At 42.7% G+C, this 14,786-nt stretch overlaps 1 protein-coding gene across 1 annotated transcript in view; it reads left to right on the top strand.

Moving 5' to 3' along the window:
* The window catches only part of SLIT1 (slit guidance ligand 1), a 231,741-nt gene that overhangs the window by 190,679 nt on the left and 26,276 nt on the right, over positions 1–14,786 (top strand). The window contains exons 20-25 of the mRNA XM_072626554.1: positions 533–699; positions 3,837–3,969; positions 5,028–5,096; positions 10,449–10,520; positions 11,970–12,041; positions 13,020–13,091. Coding sequence (XP_072482655.1) covers positions 533–699; positions 3,837–3,969; positions 5,028–5,096; positions 10,449–10,520; positions 11,970–12,041; positions 13,020–13,091 — 585 coding nt within the window. The remainder of the gene's footprint in view (positions 1–532; positions 700–3,836; positions 3,970–5,027; positions 5,097–10,448; positions 10,521–11,969; positions 12,042–13,019; positions 13,092–14,786) is intronic.

Raw genomic sequence — 14,786 nt, 5'->3', positions numbered from 1 at the left:
GCTCATGAATAAAGTTAGATGGGACAGACACTAGAGTACTGGACTCAGAGTCAGGAAGACCTGAGTTCAGTTTCTGCCTCAAACAATTAGTAACTATGGGACTTTTAACCTGTCTGCCTCATTGTTCTGTTCTGTAAAATGGGAATAAAATAGTACCTATATCATAAAGGGGCTGCTAGGTGTTGCCATAGTGCCCAGAGCGCCAGGCCTGGAGTCAGGAAAATTCATCTTCTTGGTTCAAATCACTTATTAGGTGTGTGACCCTGTGCAAGTCACTTAACCCTGTTTGCCTCAGTTTCCTTATCTGTAAAATGAGCTGGAGAAGGAAATGACAAACCTACTCAGTATCTTTGCCAACAAGGGTTGGACATGACTGAAATGACTGGACAACAACAACCAAACCTCCTGGGGTTGTAATGATTAACAAGATAATTAAGAGCTTCTCATACCTTAAAGTGCACCATAAATGTTAACTGTTGTTACCACTGCTGTTACTGTTACTGTTTTCCTTCCCATCTCCTTGTCCTTTCAGAAATCTCCTGGCTAATCCATTTAACTGTAACTGCCAGCTGGCCTGGCTCGGGGACTGGCTTCGTAAAAGGAAGATCGTGACAGGGAACCCGCGGTGCCAGAACCCGGACTTCTTAAGGCAGATCCCCCTCCAAGACGTGGCCTTCCCCGACTTCAGGTGTGAGGAAGGTAACTCACAGGCATCCTGGGGGAGGTGGCACCTGGCTGGGGCTCTGGTTGGGAGAAGAGATCATGTTCTTACCTTGATCCCTCACAGAGGCACAGCCGATAGCAGAGGGCCCCAATGAGGCCAGCTGTGCCCGTCCCTCACCACATTGCTGTCTCCTTGAGACATGAGGGCTCCCCCTTCCCCTGTACTCACCCCATCCCTACTCACTTTGTAATCTTTTCATGAAAGAATATCTCTTGGGTCCCAAGATATATCTCTTATCTGATGTCTTCCAGGTAGGAGATAGTTCCTGGCTCACGCACACACTTATTTATGTCCTGGTTCTCTCTTGCATTCTAATCAGGAAACCTTTCCTGCATCTCTCCCTCCAGCCCCCCTCCCCAATCCCAGGTGTTAGGGCCTTTCTTACAAGGCTGCTCTGCATCTACTCTATGTATCTTGTATGGACTCATTTTTATACTTCATGTCTCCTCTATTAAAATGTGAACTCCTTTAAGGTAGGGATTGTTTTTCCCTTTCTTTATATCCCCAGCATTTATGGCACATAGAAAGGACTTAATCAGTGCTTGTAGATTCATTGATAGCATGGTACAGAAACTTCAGGGTTAACGGCGAGAACTCCTAGTTGCTCTAGTAGTTCAGGGATCACCTGAATTTGGGGCGTATGGCAAACCTTTTTCTTTTAGCCTCCTTAGGGAGATATTGAACTGTAGGTGCTGATAATTAACATCTGCTGTCTGCGTAGTCCTTCCCTAGACAAAAGTTGAGTGTTGTTTGGATCCTGTAGCATAGGGTTAAGTTGTGCAGGAGTATGCAATGTTTCACCACCTTCTCCCATTGCTGCATTAAGTCTCCTGTTGGGAATATGAATCGGCCCACCCACCTGGTATACCTGACCTGATTTCCAGCTAAACTAGACCAGAGAAATCTATCAAATTCTTGCTGTGTCCTTAAGAGTCAAGGCTATTCATCGAGGTGTGGGAGGGTATGGCTAAAGAGGTTAAGGAGACTCGGGCAGAATCTAGAATCAGAATCTCAGAGCTTGAAGGAACTGGGGGTGGTCATTTGGTGTAACCCCCTGCATGAAGCATCATGTCAATAAAGGGAACTCTCTGTGTTCATTGGATCTCTGCTTGCAACATGGCGCAAGGGAAAGAGGGTTGAATTTAGAGGCAGAAAAAGCTTGGTCAAAATCCTAGTTCTGCCATTTTCCAGCTGCGTGATCTGGGTGAGTGATTTAATCTTTCTAGATTTCCGTTTCCTCATCAGCAAAACCAGGGGGTTGGACTTGATGCCCTTCTAAGGTCTCTTCCAGGTCTAAACGATGTGATCCTATGACATTTAGGGATCCATTACCTCCTAAGGGAGATGGCAGCTTTGATTGTTGGGCAGTCCTTTCTTATATTGAGCAAAAATCTGTATTTCAGTGACCCCTCTCCTTGGTTTCAGTTTGGCCTCTTGGGCTATAACAGAATAAGACTAATCCCTTTTCCACATCTGTGAATATTTAAAGGTAGCTACCATGACCCACCCCTCTCCCTTACTGAATCTTCTGTTCTGTAGGCTAAACATCCTCAAGTCATTCATTTTTTCAAGGTGTTTTTTTTAAACCATTTCTGGTCAAGATCCTTTGAGGACACCTAATCAGTCAACCAATTGATTTATTAATCATTTACTGTGTGTCAGGCATTGTACCAAGTGGTGGAGATAAAATGTTAAAGTTTAAACAGCTCCTGCCCTCACAGAGCTTCTATTCTCCTAACACTACTTCTTCAATTAAATTCTGCAAACACTTATTAAGTATCTATTCTGAGCAGAACGTAATTGTAGACACTGGAGGAGATAATAAAATTTTGTTAAAACAGGATTCTTTTCTGCATGGAGATTAAAGCTTTGTAGAAGAATGAGACACATGTGAAAAAGAACACATGCTATAAGTGAATTAGAGAGGTAGAGAATGGAGTGCCAAGTGAAGCCATGGCATCACCTTCTTGGCATCATGGTCCTCTTCGAGAACAAAGGACAAACAACATTATAATTAGAGAGTTACCTGGCACAGAGATGTCAAGCTGACTGCAAGGGCCCCTAGGATGCCCAGTGCAGCTGAAGCAGATTAAAATGTAATTGGGAAATATTGGACAAAATAAGCAATCAAAATAACCCAATATAGATAATATTACATTTTAAAACTAAGTCAACATGTGGTCTGCAGGGATAATTATGTGCAGATCGGTGACCCCACTAATTATTTAAATTTGAAACCCCTGGCCTAGAGCACTGATTGGTTAATTGGCTTGCCCAGGGTCACATCACAACAGAACCCAGCACTTTCTGACTCTCAGGCTAGCTCTATCTACTGTGCCATGGCTACCTCTAAACATGGGATTCTTGAGTTTTTCTGTGTCCTGGCCCACTTCGACAGTTGGATAAAACTTATGGACCCCTTCCCAGAATAATGTTTTAAATGCATAAAATATAATGTATATAAAAAGGAAACAAATTATATTGAAAGAAAGATATAATATTTTCTCCATCTAAGTTTATGAACCACTTTAAATTTTTCCATATATTGGCTCCCAGTTAAAAACTAAAGAAATTGGAGATAGTTAAAAATAGTAAGCCAGTAAAAGTCCACTTGAACTTATACATCATAAATTCATAGTGAATGATTTCTTGAGATTAGTTTTATTTTTGTAAGCTATTCCAGGATCCCTTAGTAGCCCCAAGAACAGAGAATTTGACTGGGAGGTGTTATTCACAGGTAAGGGTTCAAGGTCAAGATGGTAGAAGGTCAAAGGAGGGTTATTCTAGGGTAGTGGCTGTTAAAGCATTAAAGGGTCAGATGACTGGGTCATGTTTGTGAATGGCAACAAGTAAAGACCAAATGAGGGACACAGAGACTAGGTGAATCTGATCAAGATCCTTACTAAAATGTGGCCCTCAGATCTAAACATTCAATCTGCAAGAAGTTTTATTGAGAAAGGACCTACTATTGCTAATGTTGGGAAATCAGGTTAGTGTCTGGACACAGTAACTCTAGTTCCCAAGGAACCCAGCTGAGCCTTGACTACAGGAGGCTGAAGGCAAGAAAGGTGAGTCCCCTCAATGATCATCTTTTCATTGATTTCCTCTCCAGGTCAGGAGGAAGGAGGCTGTCTTCCACGACCTCAGTGCCCACAAGAATGCACCTGCCTGGACACTGTTGTCCGCTGTAGCAACAAGCACCTTCGGGCTCTTCCTAAGGGCATCCCCAAGAATGTTACTGAACTGTGAGTGATACTATCAATGGGTTCCTCTAGCCCCTTCTGGCTTAGCTAAGGCCATGCAGGGTCTTTGGGGGTGGGGAGAGGAAAAGAGGGTTTCCTATTATTAGTAGTATTAAAAATCTCATATATTTATACCTATTTAGATATAGCCATCTAAATAGATCTAGACACGGATGGAGGCATGGATATGGACATGGACATGGACAAAGATATTGGCTTACCACTTACAAAGCACTTTTCTTATAATAGCCCTGTGAGATGAACCGGGCAATGAGAGTTGAAGACAGAGGGCAGGATCAAGTCACCAAATGAAAACGTCTTTTGATAGAATTTCCTCATCTGTAAGATAAACGTATTAGACCCAATGAGTTCTTAAGGTTCTTTCTAGCTTTAAATCTATGACCCTGATCCTGAGTAGAGGGTCTTAGCAGATCCTTGGAGTAACAGGTAACAGGAAGGGGAAGGGAAGCTAGTGAGGAGACAGAGGGATGGTCAGAAAGAGGAGGTTTCTTTCCCCCTTTCATTGACTATGTCTCTGGTCTCACCTTGGTCTCACCAAGCTTTTAGAAGCATTATTGCCTAGTAGCTGCCAAAAAAAAGTAATTATATTACCTAATCACGAACGAAAAAAATGAATTTCCTCCTGAAATTGGGTGTGGTAGAAAGAGCGCTATACTTGGAGTTGGAAGCTCTGGTTGAGTCCCAGTCCCGCTACTTATACCTGCATGATCTTAAGCATCACATCTGCCTTCTCTGACTTTTCGTGTACTCATCTGCAAAATTAGAACAATAATTTCTCCCTTCAAAGGGTTGCTCTATGTCAAATGAGGTAATGGGTACTAAAATTTAATGGGCAAACTGTTTTGGAACTCTCAAATGCTATAAAAATGTAGCTTCTGTAAGTGGGAGTAGAGAATGAAATGGGTGTTGTCCTTTCATGGAGAGGGTGATGTGATCTGCGGTGTCCTGAAGAGAGGTTGTTGTTGGCAGAGGCTCTGGTGGAAATGAGGTCTGGAAGGAAAGGCTCAATCACCGAGATTCCTCCTGGTTTTCTCTTACAGCTACCTGGATGGTAACCAGTTTACCCTGGTCCCTGCTCAGCTGTCCACCTTCAAGTATCTGCAACTCGTGTGAGTATCCTGGACCCTGCCCTTTCTAGATTCTCTATCATAGCAGAGGAAGGGTTCATATGGTCTCATGTACCGCAGGCAAGAGACAGACATAGCAGATCTCATCACCTGAAGGGAGGGTCCCCAGCAGTCCTGGATCCTCCGGATTTCCATCTTTGAACACATCTGTTTTTCCTCCCAGGAGCTCTGTGAGTGCAGTCATCCTGCCACTTCGTGGCCACACTAGGAACTGCATCCCCCAACACCCCAATCTAAATTCATTTCCCTAACTAACCCTACCTGCTGGCCCATAAGCATTCCCGGGTACTCCGTAGCTTAGTAAGACCTCTCTGTAGGTTGTTCATTTTCATCTAAATTTTAGTTGCCTTCACACTGGGGAGCAGGCGGGGAAGTTCTAAAGGGAATGAGCATGTCTGGAAGGTTCCTTGGCACCCACTTCTGTCCCCAAACAGAATGAATGAAGGGGTAGCAGTAATGTCAGCTGGAGAGGAGACCCTTGAAGGCAAGCTGGAAAGCAAAGGGTAGTGCCAAAGGGAATTTGGAATTCCCAGATTCTGCCAAGGGAGTCCTGAGCCCAGGGTAGGGTTGGGGTATATTCAGTTAAAGGTAATGCAATTAAAAAAAACAACCCTTACTATGTATACTGTATGAAGTACTACAGTGCGAAGCCATGAAACTGAGGTCCATAGAGCATCATTGACTGGGGAATCACAAAAGGCTTCATGGAGGAGGTGTCTTTGGGGTTAGGTGATTCAGCAGGTGAAAGAGGGAACAAGGGACATTCCAGGCATTGGGGACTTGAGATACAATTTAACAAGACTCTCTTAAAGAGGACCTACTTACTGACCAAATCCTTACTTGACACACTTTCTACATAGCCCTGATTAGTGGACTGTTTGTGTCTAGTCAAGCTTTGATATTTCTTCCTTGGTTCTTAATGTGATCTTGTTTTGTATGTCCTGTGCCATGAATACTCTGTGCCTTGGGTCAAGCTGTGCCCACCCCAGGTACCCTTTTTTCCCCAAAGCAGCCTGGGGAAGCTCAGAAAATGCATGACTTAGATAAGTGGTATGACTAGAAGCCTCTTGTCCTTGTTCTTCTTGATGACGAATGTCACCATAGCATTGGGGGATGACATGGAAGAGGAAGCCAATAGGATTCAGGCTCCATCCCCCTCTCCCAATCCTCCCCTCTGTTCTCCTGAGTTATTCCCCATCCACTCTGCAAGCTCCCACTGACTCACTGCTCCCAGCTCTCTCCTCCCACTCCATACCACTCATACTCTCCCACAACAGGGACTCCCTCTCTGACTGAACCAACCCTCACTCAAACTACTTTCTGTTCTTTTGCTCCATGAATTGACCTAGTCACTCTTCAAATGCTGCCTTTTGTACTACCCCCGCCCACACTGCTGACTCATGAGCCACATTGCCCCACAACTATTTCCCAGCACTCTGAGACAGGTTCCAGAGAAGGTCTTTGGGATAGTTGGCAGCTATGCGCCACCAAAAGCCAGAGCACGTAGCTAGTTGTTACTTCTTTCCTTTGACAATTTACAATCATTTGCCATAAAATACCTACCTTCATAAACACTATTCAGCAGCAGCAGAATGAATTTTATATTCAATTAACAAGAAATTTATGAAGCATTATATGCCAGGCATTCTAGTAGATGTTAGAAACCCTACTCTCCAGGATCTTTGCTTTGTCTGGTGGTATAGGGAATCTTGACTATACATTACTTGTCCAAAATAATTTACTGGGTGCCTGTTATTCACAAGGTAATATGGGGGGACACACTCCTAAATTGTTAGCCATGAAGATAGAAGTATAGTAGAGGTTCTTACCCTGAGATCACAGATCCCCAAGGGATTAACAGATAGATTTCAGGGAGTCCATGAACTTGGATGGGGAATAAATCACATTTTTATATTCTCTGACCTCTACCTGAAATGTAGCATTTCCTTTTATCATAAATGTTGGCAACAAAAGGTCATTCTGAGAAAAGGTCCAGGGGTCCTTCATGTACAAGGTTAAGAAGCTTTGCTCTAAGGATTTGTGATTTTATTATTGTGAATATTCTCTCTACCAAGGCAGGATTTGAATTCGGGTCTTCCTGACTCTGAGTCCATTGATTTGTCCACTGCATCACTTAGCTACCTCTGTAAATATTTCCAAGAAGGGCTTGGATAACTCCATAGATTCATAGAATCTTGGAGTTGCAAAGAACCTTGGTCAACCTTGACTAGGCCAACCCCTGAGCCAAGACAGGAATCCTTTCCACAGCATCCCTAATAGAAGGCCACCCAACCTTCTCTGGTATAGTTCTACAGATGGAAATGTACAACAGGACATGGTACACTTAATTGGTGGCTACCTATAGTTGCTTTAAAGCTTTTCCTTTCATTCTGTTGAAAACTACCTCCCTGTACCTTTCATTCACTGAGCCTAGTACTCTAGTACTGTAGGCAACTGCTTGGCACCGTGGATAGTGTGATGAGTCTGAAATCAGGAAGACCTGACTTCAAATTCGACCTCAGATGCTTACTAACTGTGTCACCCTGGCCAAGTCACTTAACCTTGTTTGCCTCAGTTTCTTCATTAATCCTAGTTCTCTGTCCCACAAGAACTTCACCTTTCTTTTGTGCTATGATGCCTAATTAACACTTATGCCTCAATTCTGGCTGCCTTTATCCTGTTATTTGAAGGATTTTTTTTCTGTTTTGTTTTGTTTGGACCAATGTCTAAACAGTAAAGCTTACCACAGTAATTCTGTGAGAGATGTTTTGAAGAGCTTGGAAAGATGTTATTGCTACTAATTCTGAATGCCTTTGTTTGCCATCAAAAGGAAAAGAGATGGGATGGGCTCAAAATTCCTTGGAAAGATTTTTTTTTTAGAGACCTGGATTATCCACATAAGCCCTTCCAAATTGTTTTTATGGGCTTCCAGTGAAGTGTGAAGAGCTCTAGTAGCTGCCAACAGCATGTCAAATAAAGTGATTTAACAGCCCTTCCCTTTTGCTGGTGACCTTCATTTGGTCTGATACTAAATAGCTGTATTCATAGCTTTGAACCAATTAGAAAGGTAGGATAAGGTGGAAGGGCACAATGTTGGGTCAGCACTTACGATTAAAGATGAGTCAGCACTCCTGTTACCAATGAAATAGACATTCATTGAAGTCACAAATCTGAAATTTCTTGGATAAACTTTTTGTGTGACCTAGGCTATCCAAGATTCCCAGATACTTCCAATACTATCCAAATTGTTATTAATTTGATCACAAAGTGTTCAATGTGTTACAATAATCGGGAAAGTTGAACATTTTATGTCCTACATACACATGTTGTAGCAAACTGGGATCCCTGGTACAATCCATGTGCAACCTGGCGGGCTCAAACTAAAATAGAAATGAGGGCCACCCAACCATGTATCCTTCTGGGCTGCCGATTGACTTAGAAAACCACATCTACTTATATGTATTTTTTTATAAATCAATATGTCGACACATCAAAATCAGACAGGGACTGCATTTTCATCTGGGACTGCTCTGAGCCACATATGGCCCACTGGCCATGTATGTGATAGCTCTGATGTATGGTATGTTTGTGCCCATTTCCTTAGAGATTCGTAACAAGGTAAGGTAGAAAGAATACTAGACTCTGACTCCAGGGACCTGAAGTGGTTGAATCCTGACTGCCTCTTATTATGTGACTGAACAAATCATTTGGACTTGAATTTCCTCATCTATAAAATGAGGGGGGTTAGAGGAGATAACTACAGAAGGTCCTTCTAACTCCATGAGCATATGATCTCTGACTTAGAATATTGTTTTATTATTTGGGATTATTACAGGGATTTAAAATTGTTGTCATGACTTTTATGATGTACAAGTCACAGCTGTGATTTCTTTTATATGATATCCTTGGTTAGGAATTGTTTTTACGAGTTTCCAATGAAGTGTGAACAGCTCGGCTAGCTGCTCACAGACTGTCAAGGAAAGTTGATTCTGATATTGGTCCTGTGGGAAAATAAAATGAATCTTGGAAGGATCCACTTATATGAAAAAATTTTTAGGAACGAAAGGGAGCAAAAAGTCGGATCTATATTGCCTCATGAATGCTTGTCGAATGATTCATTCTGCAGGTTAATATCCCCAACTCTTTTGACTCAGATGATCATTCCCAGGCCTCTCAGCATCCTGGTCATCTTTGTTTGTGCATTCCCCAGCTCCTTTGTGTCCCCAGAACTGAATGCGCTACACCTCAAACATATCTGCCCTGCTCAGACTATAATGAGTGTATTATCACCTCTTAGGATTTAAACACTGATGCAGCCAAAGGTTGAATGAGCTGCTTTTTTTTCTAAGCAATCGCATCCCATTAGCGGATCACGTGGATCTTGTGGTCCACTAAAACCCCATGTTTTCCCTGTTCACGAATGATTACAAAGTCAGATCTTCCCCTACCTGTACTTGTGCAATTGAGCTTCTGAAGCTAAATGTAGGACCTTAAGTTACCACTCTTAATTAATAAACTGAACTTGAAGAAAACAAAATTTCCTTTAAGGCAAAAAAGTGTTACTTACAAAAAAAAACTGGCCAGTAAGCTCACTAGAAGTGGCTTTGCCTACATATATTATATCTAAATATACATGTATATACATATGTATGTATGTATGTATGCATAAAGTGGGCTTTAAACCTAGGCCTTCCTAACCCAGAGCCTTAGTGCTTTATCTTCCAGGCCAAGGAACAGACAAAATGTCAGGTGGTCAAGGTCCAGCTGTTAGTGGATCCATATTGGTGCATTCCTGAAGGGGGTGTGCTTCTGCTGTGTCTCAAGCAGCTATAGATTCATTGAATTTTAAAACTAGGGTAGACCTTAGAGTTTACCTAATGGGGGTGGGGGTGGGTGCACATGTGGCCTTCTAGGTCCTCAAGTGTGGCCCTTTGGCTGAATCTAAACTTCACAGAACAAATCCCCTTAATAAAAAGATTTGTTCTGTGAAACTTGAACTCAGTCAAGAGGCTGCACCCAAGGACCTAAAAAGCCACATATGGCCTCAAGGCCCCAGGTGCTTCACCCCTGAGTCCTAGTCCTAATAAACTGAGGTCCAGAGAAGGGGCATTGGATTGAGCAGTTCCGGGTTATCCGCTGATACTCAATCCCTTGTCTCCTCCCATTTACCACCAACAGGGTTGGGGGAAGAGAACAGGTGGCTCTTTACATGATAGGGTGGCATTGGGCACATGACAGGGAAGATGGTGTCCAGGTGTGCTTGGATCCTTTCAGGCTCTACTTGCAATAACTGGTTTCTTTCTCTTTTCCAAATGATACATTTGTGTTTTCCAGGGACTTGAGTAACAATAAGATTGGCTCCTTGAGTAATTCCTCCTTTACCAACATGAGCCAGCTCACCACCCTGTGAGTACCGCTGGAAGCCCTCGGGCAGGGCGATGGTGTGTAGAAAATTCACTTGTCTGTTGTCTTTACTTGTTTCCCCTGGCTCAGCCTCCCTTTATACAGTTAGTATATAGGTAGGTCAGACCTAGATGTGAGTCCTCTTCTCCAGGACTGCATCTCACCCAGAGCTTGGAAAGTGAAACTCAAGTTGGATGTCTGTGTTAGCTATTTCCAAACCCATGGGTTCTTTTTCATTGCATTTCCTGTTTTTTAAAGGTCTTAGTGATTTTCCTTCTTTCCATTTAGAGCCAACTATTCAGAAATAGTATCTGTGGACGGGATCCAGCTCATTAGCAGGGCAGTCAGGCTTAGTAAGTACTTTAGAGTCCATGACAAGCTCTGGTTATGTGCCTGGCACTGGCAGAAGGAGATAGAAAGATAGAAATACATTCCTTCTCCTCAAGTGGCTTATAGTCTAGTGAGCACAGCCATTAACAAAGTTGTCAGCACCTGAAACCTGCTGGGAGAAATTGAGCTGTTAAGAATTAAGCAGTTTCTTTCAACACATTGTCTCCTTCTTACAGCTAAGAGCCAGAGAACAGATTGAGCTGAACTTGTTTCTCCTTAAATCTATCTGAAATCAGGGAGATAAACCAGGGACAAACAGCAGGGTAGTGAAGCAGGTGGGAGAAATTGAACAGGAAAGCCCTGGCCACCTCCTCTCCTTTCTTCCCTCTTCAGGAGATTCCTGTCTAACCCATCTATCTGTTCTGTTTTTAACCTAAGCCTGAAATGTGCCTGAAGTTCAGAGACAGAACTAAGTGGCCGTTTTCTCCCAGCACTGACAGTGTATAGCTCCCCCCACACCCTTGCACAACCTACACTGATATGATTTAAAAAAAAAAAAAAGCACCTGGTGTTTACATAAAGCTTCCAGGTCTGCAAAGTGCTTGATATGCCAGTACCCACACTTGTCTTCCAGAGTGGTTACCCAGTTACTTGGGGCCCATTTTTAAGCATCTATGGTTTTTACACAACTCGGTACTTCCTCAACTGTCATGTCTTACTTAGATGGGAAAGAGTCATTGAGTTTCTGGGAGGCTGTCTCCATAGCTGGCAGTTATTCTGTTGGTGATCTTGGCAGCGACCAGTGAGTAAACTGTCAGAGGGCACTGACTCCGTTGTTTGCATACGGTGTAAATACTCTATCTTGTTTAATACTTACCCACTGTTTGCTCATTCATTTAACTCTATGCCCTTAACTAATAACGTCTGTTCCCCTGTCTGCCTTAGATTTAAATTTTACTGCATTTAGCTCTTCAGATAATACCACTCACAGGTAGATGCTTTATTTGAGAAGGAGGAGGAGGAAAACAGGAGGAAAAGCTGAGCCCTTGAATCCAGAGAGATTAAATGTGTCATGTGTGACTCTTCCGGTAGTCTCTAAGTGATTCCTTTCCCTCCGCACAGGATTCTCAGCTATAATTCCCTCCAGTGCATCCCACCACTGGCCTTTGAGGGACTCCGCTCTCTCCGGCTGCTGTAAGTCCTTTTGGCTCTTCAAGTCTCCTCTACGAAAAGCTACTCTGGATGGTCCATCTGCTGAAAAATGGATCATCCCACCCATACGCTGGGAAGAAATGAGCCCTCCACTTTAGAGCTCTAGCCCAGCATAGTGGCCTTGGAGTCAGGAAAATCTGTGTTGTTCTGCTTCCAACTCCTACAAGCTCTATGATTCTGAGCAAGCCGTTTAACTTGTCAATGGCCCTGGCACAGCTGTCTAAGACTCTAAGTTACAACTGCCAGGCTGAATCAGTGCAGAATTGTACAAGTTGTACGTGGTCAGAAAGGTGGTGTCTACATTGACTGGCACATGGGATGCAGATGTGGGTTATTAAGAAAAACTTGATTATGTTCCTACCCCCCCCACCCCCCACTTCAGTGGTAGAAATACATGCCTTCTTTAAGGATCTAATATTCTCCTTTTCCAGGGGAAAATAATCCTATAAGTAATCACATCTATATAGCCCTTTGCACTTTTAAAATTTTCTTCAAAGCATTTTCCTTAAAAAAAACCAAACCAAACAAAAAAATGGTCAGAACAAGATCCCTACAAGGCAGGTAGGGCAGGTATCATCTCTATTTTACTGGTAAAAAAATCAAAAACAAAAACGAGGCTCAGAGGCACCAAGTGACTTGCCTACATTCACACAGCTAATAAGTGTTGGCGCTAGTATGGATCAGGATGAGTAGAAGCGAGGCTGTTGAGCAAAGACCCTTCTCTAAGCTGTCCTCCTGATCCATGACACTGTGGCCCACAAGGGGACAGCCATGAACCGGTCAGCTGTTGTCCTTAGAGCCTTGGACAGGGGTATTCTTTTGACTACACACCGGCAAGTCCCCGCTTGTTAGAAGACTTAAAGCCAGCCCTTTGTTTCCAGTTTTAACCGTCAGCCTGGTTCCGTATTTCTGCAAATTCTTGTTGGAAACGATACCAACAGTAGATTGTTGTCTCCTCAGGTCTCTCCATGGCAACGACATCTCCACTCTCCGTGAGGGCATCTTCACTGACGTGACCTCCCTATCTCATCTGTAAGTACCTCACTGCAGATATTTCCTCCCCTGACTGCCCCTTTCAGTTTTTAAGCAGAGTTTTAGGATCAGGGCAAGAAAAATTTTTAAATAAAAAAATAGGCATTTTTATACTGTTTTAAGGTTTGCAAAATTTTTTTGAAGCTGCTATCTCACTTAATCTTCACAACAACTCTCTGAGGTGGGGCTGTTATTACCCTCACTTTACAGATAAGGAAGCTGAGGCCTGCTTGCCCAGGGTCACAGAGTGTCTGAGATAGGATTTGAACTCAGGTGTTGCTGACAAAGTGCAACCAGCATTTTATCTATTGAGCCACCTACCTGCTTATCCAAATTATTCAGTTCAATTCTGCATTATTGAGTGCATTAAATATTAAATACTGAGTGCATTGAACACTGAGGAAGATACAAAAATGAATAAGAAATGGGCCTGCCCTCAAGAAGCATTCCAAAGTATAGTACTCTGTGAAGAGTCAGCTCTGGAGACACCCGGAGCAGATAGGCTTACTGTTAATTACCCAGCATCCCTTTATATTTGTAATTTTCCACAGACCCCTTGTGCTACCAGGCAGATTTAAATGGCTCCTTTGGAACACTTAACAGAGAATGTTTTTTGATGAGGCAGGAAGTCCAATTTCACATAAGAGATATAAGCTTTATGGGACTTGTGAGCCAGGGAGGCACAAGCTGAAAGTATCAATGGCTTCTCCCCTCCCCCTAAATAAAATTCAGATAAATTCACAAAAGTGATGAAGAGAAAACAGGCTGTATAGGATACATTCAACTTAATTCCGATGATGGGAAACACTGGAGTTGTGTGGGGAATGTGATGAAACCCAAAGACAGAAGAAACCAGAGTGCTTGCACTTTTATGGCTTATAATCTAATGGCCATGGGGAGCCGGGGAGCATTCACAGAGGAGAATTGCAAAACAGAGCAGGATTAAGTGTATTGGGTGTGCTGGGTGAAGGTCAGAGGAGGGAATAAGAAATGGATGTCAAGGAAGATAGATATTCTACTGCCAGAGACGGTAGAAATCCCACCATTTTACCTCTGCCACCCTTGCCCTCTCTGGTCATTGCTTTGTCTGATTGTAAAATAGGAATATATAGATATGATATGTACACATATATGTATGCAAATATATGCACACACACATGTGTGTGTATATACATATATATAAACCACCCCAGCATCTTTGCCAAGAAAATCCCAAATGGGATCACAAAGAGTTAGGCACAACTGAAAAACGACTCAATAATATATACATACTTACATATATGTACACACACTCCTTTAATTCCCATTTTACATATAGAGAAAACAATGACCAGAGAGGGTGAACTGTATCGTGTATATATGTACACACAATATACTCCTATTTTACAGATAGAAAAAAACATGGAGAAGGTAAGGTGTATTGCATGTATGCATTCATACATGCATGTACATATGTGTACATATACCCACATACTCACATATACTCCTATTTTACAGATGGAGAAAGCAATGACCAGAAAGGGTAAGGTGTACTGTATGCATACGTACATATACATGTCCAGGTGCATATACATAGACACATATACTCCTATTTTACATATAGAGAAAGCTGTGACTGGAGAGGGTAAATGTAAAGTTAGCAGGGGTAGATTTTACAATTTTTAGCCAGGTCTGAAGTGACTCCCTGGCAGTACG

The sequence above is a fragment of the Notamacropus eugenii genome, chromosome 1 (genome assembly GCF_028372415.1).
Source record: "Notamacropus eugenii isolate mMacEug1 chromosome 1, mMacEug1.pri_v2, whole genome shotgun sequence".
NCBI lineage: Eukaryota > Metazoa > Chordata > Mammalia > Diprotodontia > Macropodidae > Notamacropus > Notamacropus eugenii.
The sequence above is the reverse complement of the archived record's forward strand: the minus strand, read 5'-3'. Positions and strand labels throughout refer to the sequence as shown.